This window comes from Plectrocnemia conspersa, unplaced genomic scaffold (assembly GCF_051122295.1).
Source record: "Plectrocnemia conspersa isolate PC_06_02 unplaced genomic scaffold, ASM5112229v1 ptg000001l, whole genome shotgun sequence".
NCBI classification, from domain to species: Eukaryota; Metazoa; Arthropoda; class Insecta; order Trichoptera; family Polycentropodidae; genus Plectrocnemia; species Plectrocnemia conspersa.
This window is the reverse complement of record NW_028277165.1, coordinates 17,677,008-17,685,542: the sequence shown is the minus strand read 5'-3', so window position 1 is coordinate 17,685,542 and position 8,535 is coordinate 17,677,008. Positions and strand designations below refer to the sequence as shown.

At 34.1% G+C, this 8,535-nt stretch overlaps 1 protein-coding gene across 1 annotated transcript; it reads left to right on the top strand.

Annotated features, from left to right (window-relative positions):
- Nucleotides 1-6,190: 6,190 nt before the first annotated feature.
- On the top strand, nt 6,191-7,947 carry LOC148239039 (uncharacterized). The gene is made up of 2 exons (XM_088189680.1): nt 6,191-6,411; nt 6,899-7,947. The coding sequence occupies exons 1-2, from the start codon at nt 6,307-6,309 to the stop codon at nt 7,706-7,708; spliced, it is 915 nt and encodes a 304-aa protein (XP_088045806.1). The 5' UTR covers nt 6,191-6,306; the 3' UTR covers nt 7,709-7,947.
- Nucleotides 7,948-8,535: the final 588 nt, after the last annotated feature.

The following is an 8,535-nucleotide window of genomic DNA, read 5'->3' as shown; positions in this document are numbered from 1 at the left end:
GGCAGCGTATAATTAAAATTAGTGTTTATAGCTAAATTTTGTGCTAATTTTCTAACAAGTACAAAAATATGAGGCGATTGTTTCTGGTGAGTGACAATTTTAAATATATTAATTAACCCTTAGACCGCCGACCGGTAAATTGTTAATTACTCGCTGTACGCCATGCGTTTTTCGCGATATAATTTTTTGGCTACTTACTCTGTTTAACACATCATTACAGCCAAAATACTCAATTTTTATATTTTAAAATTATATATGTATGATTAACATGGTTTAAACATTCTAATTATATCAATAAACAAACATTTTTAGTCGTATTGTTGGAAATATGGAGTGAACAAAACTAAATCTATTCGTTGGGCCGCGAGTTGGCTCGCGTACACACACCTACACACACATGAACGCGCGCGGCACTATACAAGCGAACGACAAGCAGGGTCATGCTCACACTGAGACAATTTTAATATATAAATCTGCAACGCATTTTTTCTTCGTCTGACCTACATCCTGTTATAAAAATTTACAAATCGACAAGATTTCTTTGATACATACAAAATCACATATATCGTACACAAAAATAACCCTAATAACCAAACCGTTTGTTTTTGATCAATGGTGTTTGCAATTGGTTGTTGTTGAAGGTTGTCATATTTCTTTATATATAAAAATAATAAATAATAAAACTTAATAGCAAGATACGATGTTACATTTAACTATATATAATAAGATGTATAATTTATAATATATACATATTCTTCTTCTTCTTCCACGGCACTACAACCGGTGATCGGTTTTGGCATTTCCACCTAATTTCTTGTAGGGCTTCTAGATATATCTTGAGTTTTAGTATGTCTTCCGATATTGTTTGCATTTTTCCTGGTTGTAATATTGCACATTCCAGCTTCCAAAATTGAAGTCCAATCATTTATCTAGATTTCGATCGTCTAGGTCAGTGGTCGGCAAACTTATTAGCCAAAGAGCCAAATATGTACATTACAACGATTAAAAAAAATTGAGAGCCAAATCTATTTACTAATTTAGCAAACCTTTATTATAATTTTGCAAATCAACACTAAGACGTTCGAATTTAGAGCTCCGTATTTCCTTGTTTTTTTAAATCTGGTGCGAATACCCGTGGATATTTGTGCCAGAGCCACACTTAAGGGGCCAAAGAGCCGCATGCGGCTCCGGAGCCGCACTTTGCCGACCTCTGGTCTAGGTCATTATGAATCGGGGCGGATTTATTATTTCTTTGTGATTTTTTCATAACTATTTGGATTTATCCACGTTGGTTGGTTTGCTCCATGATAGAAACCCTCCTCCTTTATCCGGGCTTGGGACCGGCAAGAGTGCAACATATCTACACTCCAGGCGGAATATGTAATATATATTACACACACACACACACACATATATATACAATAAATAATAAACTTTTCGACCATCGTGACGCATTGGGGTAACCTGTTAGGTCACGATGGTATTAATTTAATGTAAATAAATAAACACATTACAAATAAATTATAAAATAATAGAACAAGTAAAATAAAATGATGCTACGACAAGGAATCGTTTTTGTTATTATTATTATTATTATTTAATATTTACTAAGAGTTAATGTTGATATTTTATTAATTATATCTTATTTATATTTATTAATAAGTATTTAATAGTAATTATTATTATTATTATTTAATTATTACAAACAATAAAAACCAATCACAAAAACAGTTGACAATATTAAAACAGTCGAAATAACGTATAAATATATTCACAAGTATTTACAAATCACAATTATCATTGAAATATTGATGAGATAATTTAATTTCTATTCATAAATTAAAGTATAAAAAAACGAATTTCCGCGATGCGTTTGTGCTAACCCTAAAAGTGGTCTAAAGAAGCACGATCGAAACCGCGCGCGAAATACAAACGACTAAAATTAAGGCGTGACTTTATAATTATATATACCACTGTTTCATCGCAAATTCTATAAATAAAATCACTGAAATCGTTTACTAGGAACTCAAACTGATTTTTAAAACATATATTGCCAACTTTTACCTTTCCGTTTCCTTAAAAAACGAAGGTTTTAACGAGCGCATCATATCATGCGCTTGGCGTTAGACAGTAGATTTAGTTGCGCATGATATCATGCGCTTGGCGTTGAAAGGATTAATAAAGGCGAGCGGAAATGGCCCGGGTCATAAAATTTAAACAAAAAATACTGTAAACCATCAGGTGCGGATAACACAATTGCGATACATTTTAATTACTTTTCAATTGACAAGAGCCTAAAAAACATGCATATTTCCTTCGATACTGTAAACCATATTTTACATCGACTACTGTAAACCATTGAAGAATTACCTCGCTGTTGAAAAATGGCCAAAGAAAGATCAATTTTATCTGATTGGCTTTCAATTGTATTGAAGCTGAGATGGCATATGAGTTCAACTTGTAAGATTGTCGAAGATAAAAGCAAGAAAAATTAAATTTATATTTTGTTTAAACTTTAAAGTAAATTCTAAATATAAATGACATTTATTATTAATAATAATATATACATACATATACCTTGATCTCTTCATACATATTCAATAGTGATAATAACTTTAATTTTAGTGCAATTAAATATTAAAATTAAGTTTATGTTTACATCATGTATTATATGTATGTTTAGTGTAAAAATTAGCTATAATAGTTAAATAAATAATAATTAATATGATTAAATCTACGGCAGTTATCAATATTCCGTTAAATCCCACAAAAATGGCAAAGAAATGTAAAAATTCAAATATAGATCGTTTTGCCCTTCTTATTTTTCTCTTGATTGTTTTAACAGAGTTACGATTTTTTAATATTTTGAATAACCACCGTTTTTAAACAAGATAGCAGCTCACACCAGCTAAGAAACTCAGCCGAGATATTTACAAGGTTTATATTTATCATAAGTTTAATGTGGATATGTTTGAAATTCAGCAGTCATCATGTCCTGAAAAGCCCTCATATATAACAATATATCATATTTTATGAAAAATAGAAACTCCAGAACTACAAGTATGTATTACTATCTTTGCATACATAAATCAGTTCATCACCAGAGAATAGAGAGAGAAGTGAGAATTACTTCCCACGCAAACAACGCTTTATTCAAATTAATTTATTTTCGAGATATTTATCTTACTTACTTGGAAATTCAGTCAAAATTATGACCATCTATCGTTTTTCTTATAAACTATTTAGCAAGATAATTTTTAAATAATAAAATATTAGTTTATCCAAGTTTCAAACCAAATGTTATTTTATTTTACTTAATTCAACTCTTACGAGATGACTAGTATGCGGTTTAGTTAAAAAATAATAACATATAAACTTTTTAAATAAATACATATCCCAATGCGGAAATATATAGCGCTGTATTAAAAACATATTACAAACAACGAACTTTCAGACAAAGCCCAGCCGTTACGTCTAACTTAATTTTCTGTTGCATTTAATTTAGCAAAAATGAAAATGAACTCTCAGCCAACTCCGACGAATTATTTTTCACGTCCTCGATTTTTTTCAAAATATGCTGTGTAGATACTTTCACAGTTGCATCATCATCACTGCCAGCTCAGGGGCTTGGCGTGATTCCGAGGTTGACGCACCTATTCGAGAGCGTGACGAAGATCTTTGGAAAATTTTACGTCTTTGTCATGTTTGGGCACGATTCAAACTTCGAAACCGAATTAGCACGATCGACCGATTTGATACTTTGACGTGATTTGGTGACGATTTTTCATAGAAGTTCGCTTTGACGTATAACTAACAGTTTCGATTAGAAATCCAATTAAACTTTTACGTAGGCATGAGTAATAGTAAAACGTGAATATAATGTACCTATAGGAAAATGTTTTATTGTAAATTTGTGTACAATTCTTTGTTCCATTGGAAAATTCGCATTAAACGCCATCATTCGTCATTCATCAACGTGCAAATGTTATTTATATCGTTTGATAGACAATCGCTTATAGACATCAGGAAAACTATTATATTCACATGACACAGACGTTATAAATTTTGCTGACGCAATGTATTATACATATAATATACTAAAGCTGACATACAATAACATAAATATGATTAAAATAAAATAGTATACGTTATCTATAGTAAGGAACAATTTAAATATTTGCTGAAAATAAAATTTATTTTTAGAATTTAAACATTTGTATATTTGTTTAAAAGTTTAGCATTTTAAAGTACATAAATAACAATAATATGTTATCAATAAAATCGACTTGATTAAAGATTGGACTGAAAACCAAGCCCTCTAGTTCAGTCACACTTATTACACAGCCATATTACGCAGGCTACACCATAATATTATGATGTAAGAATAAAACTGAAATAATTATTACTTCATTTTATTTTATTTTTATTTCTCACACACATATGTGCATATTTTATATGTACATATATACATAGCCGGCTTAAAATTTCTCACCTGTGTGTATGGTCTCTTTAGCGCTTAAAAAGTATAACTTAAAAAAATTCAATACAAAATAAAAATATACAATACAAAAAGGAAAATTGAGAACTAACAAAAGTGTCTAAATTTTGTAAAATTATAAAAATTTAAAAATAAGTTGAAAATTACAAAAGTTTTTAACTTTTCAAGCAGTAGCGAGCGAGCGTTGGTCAAACCAGTGAGCACCCCATGAATAACTCTCTGCAACGAATCTATTTAAACTTACCTTACATAAATGGTTTAATATACCTTTTCATTAAATATATAAATTATTTAACTTAAAGCAATTTACTACAATAGTATCTAAGATAAAACATTGTTCAATAATTATATATTATATTGTAACGCATTGGGCTTACGCCTGTCAGGTTACAATGAAATATTTCTTAAAAGAAAACAATATTATTTGATATAATAATATATTATTGATTTATTTTTATTAAATCTTCCGTTGTAACCTGATAAGCGTAAGCTCAATGCGTTACAACGGGCAAATCTGTACCAACTGTGTAAGTAAATCAGACATAATGAATACCTACATGCAGGCCTGCCGAGAGGGGGGAAGGAGAGGGGTCCAACTCTGAAAAAATCATAGCAAGAATATACGTATTTATAAAAAAAGTGAAAACCGACCTCAAATAATGAATTTGAACTAAGCTACAGTTGTTTGAGATGTATGTACTGATGTATTTCAGATATAGAAGAAATGAAATGTTTTAAAATATGGTAGAAAATTAATTTCTAATACACATAAAACATTTAAAAAATAATCACTCGGAGCTGAGCCTAAAACCGAACACCGTAAAAACCGATATTTATTCCGGAACAAAACCGGAAAACGAAAAAAATAACGGTTCAATGCCCTGATTTTTCTGGCCAAATTAAATTATTTTGTAATTTAATTATTATTATTAAATTATTAAATTATTTTTCTGAATAAATTAAATTATTTATTTAATTTTCTGGCCCAATTAAATTATTTTCTGCCAAATTAAACTCAATTTGCCAGTTGCCCCCCCCCCCCTCTGTCCCCGCCAAATGACGTCCCTGGTTGTCCTACTGAAAGCCAGAGTAATACTCATTTCTTTACCATATGATTAAAAAATATATTGATTCAGATAACTGTTTCTGATAATATTGATTACTTTTACGTGTGTTGACAAAATGATCGCGGATCTCCTAAATAATCTTAATTTTAGTTCGATTTCCTTTGTTCCCGGCGTTGGCGATAATTTTGGCTCCGTTCTCGATTCGCATCGTTCGCTTCTAGCGACGCGAGAAAGTGCCGTTGAAAATAAAAGCACACCTCCCACAACAACTAGCGAATCCGAAATAACTTCAATTAAAAGTGTAAAATGCAAATAATCGACGGGGTTGTATTATTTCCATCCTTACTGCGAAAGCTCCGTGCAGCATTCGCGCAACGGTTTGTTGTGGCGCAACCGGAGCGGCAGGGGTGTGGCGCGGAGGCACAGCGATGCGCGCCCCACATTTCTCGGTGACGTCACGCGGCCCCGACCGTCAGCCCGCGAGCACGTGAACAGCACGCGGTGATCACGCACTCGCCCGGCCTGTTATTGGACGAGCGAGACGAGCCCCCGCTCGCTATTGGGCGACCGGGCCGCATCACGCGTACAAAACATGAAGCGCACACCGACATCGCTGGCGGCATTCATTCAACCGACGACGCTCGCGCTGGTCGGTCGTGCTCGTAACGGACAAAGACGATGTTCATTTCGCAACAGTTCAATTAAAAAGAGAGTTATTGTTGTTATAAACTAGAGACAAAAATGGTGTATTCCGAAGTGGATTTGATGGGCTCCATCTCGATCGACGGTCAGATGTGCGCCCCGCTGACGCCCCCGTCTTCGCCCCCCATGCACAAAGAGACCAAAGTGAGTATCGCTTATTGCGATTCATTTGTTTTTAAATCGAGTTTAATTCATATGTTTGTAAAATGAAAAAATCTCAACACGCAACGCGTGATCTCCCACACTCCTACCACTCATATTGAAATATTAATTTGTAGTCCCTCATTCTCGGCGCGTAATACATTTTTATCGCAAAAGTGTTTTTAATTATATTTTTTTTATTAAAACTTTTTGATTAATTTAATTTAAAGTACCATATGAAACATACACATTTGTTGACTTGTCAATCCCTCAATATTATTAACGCTTCCTAAATGTGATCACAATATAATAATATTCCTTAAACATCAAACGTAAAAACGTAAATTTTAAAATATATTTAACAAAAATAATAAGAGCTTGAGCTCGAATTATTTAACTTCTCTTGTGTATAACAACGTATAAGCTAGAGTGAGACGCGCTCTTTATTATTAAATCAATTTTTAACGCATATATTTTTTTTGTCCATTAGGTAAACTTCCACTGCGTGGAGAGCTTCCTGACGTCCTCCCCCCTCACCCCGCACCCGTCAGACTCTGAAGAGGAACACGACTTCAGAGTCTTCGTCCCTCAAGTGCGTCCCTCGGTCATCATGAGGGCGCACTCGGACGGCACTTGCACCCCCGAAGATATCTGCCCTCCGCCGTGCAAGCGGCCCCGCATAGAAACCGAAAATATCTTCAAGAACATCAAATACAAGATGGGCATCAGGCCGCAGTTTAAAGCCCCCACGCCCGAACCGGAAGAGCTTCCCAGAAAAATACCGGAAATCAGAATCAACGATATCAAAGTAACCGATGAAGTCGCTCCACCAGTTCTTCACATCAAACCGCAGGAGGAGAAGAGGCGGATTTTGGCTCCTTTGGCGCCCAGGCCGTGTCCTTCTGCTACGAGAGCTCTCATCGTAGGTGGAACCCTCTTGGTCGTTGCTCCTTCGCCGGCAGTCGCGCCTCCGGCTCCGCCTCGTAGACGCCTCTACGAATGTTCTCATCCCAACTGCAATAAGAACTATTTCAAATCGTCCCACTTGAAAGCTCACGCGAGGACACATACGGGCGAAAAACCATTCTCTTGCTCGTGGCAAGAGTGCGGAAGGAAGTTCAGTCGTTCGGACGAGCTTTCGAGGCATAAACGCACCCACACAGGCGAAAAGAAGTTCGGCTGCCACGTGTGCTCCAGAAAGTTCATGCGATCTGACCATTTAGCTAAGCACGTCAAGAGGCACGCGAGGGCTCGACCTTCTCTCCAAGTGCCCTTGCAGCCTCTGATAGCTCTATACTAAAAACGCTAAAATCCCAGGGCTTAGCCCATATCCAAGACTGAACTCGACTTAAGTTTAGATTATTGCGAAGCTCGTAACGATTTCGCTCGTCTGTGATTCTTACAGTGTAAGAAACTTAATATATAAGAATATATTTATTTTTCATCGATTGTGTGCGTACTGAAACTATTGTTTACTTAATTTTAAGATTATTGAACGAAAAAAGGAAAGAATAATAAAATGAGAAATTATATACAAAATAGACATGCTTGTTTCATTTACAATACAATCAAATCTAACGCAGTTAACACCCTAGGACCTTAATATTTATTTGTATAAAAAAGAAACGCAAATAAAGGCGTGCTAAAGATAAACTATCTTTATCAGTATTGTGAGTAGACGTTTTGCTTTAAAAAATAGCGATAACATTTTTTTAAGAAGAGGTAAATATAAACACAAACTATCACAATGTCACACATAGTATTATGCGATAAAACGTAATAATAACATCAATAATATTATCAAAACAACCATTTTGATAGTATAATTATTTGTATAATGCTGACACTAACCAAGCGCGTGATTCCTTACGTGGACTCTTAATTATTTCAGATCAAGAGAAACGTAAAAATAAGATTCATTGTTAATCTACATAAATTGTATAACAATACGAGCATTGTTTATGGGATCGATTGATTAAAAAGTGCCTTGAAACTTAACCCTAATGATAAAATTGCTTATATTTCGTAAAATTTCGTGAATTAGAACAAAAGCTATACATACATAAACACTATACCTTTGCCTATAAAAAACAACGCTATCTCGTGAAGAAGAGACCAAAATGACAT

What these genes read in the sequence shown, in the direction of transcription:
- LOC148239039 (XM_088189680.1), top strand. Translation starts at nt 6,307, where the DNA reads ATGGTGTATTCCGAAGTGGATTTGATGGGCTCCATCTCGATCGACGGT. An exon ending in CCATGCACAAAGAGACCAAA is followed by an intron (nt 6,412 to 6,898) that starts GTGAGTATCGCT and finishes TTTGTCCATTAG; the next exon opens with GTAAACTTCCACTGCGTGGA.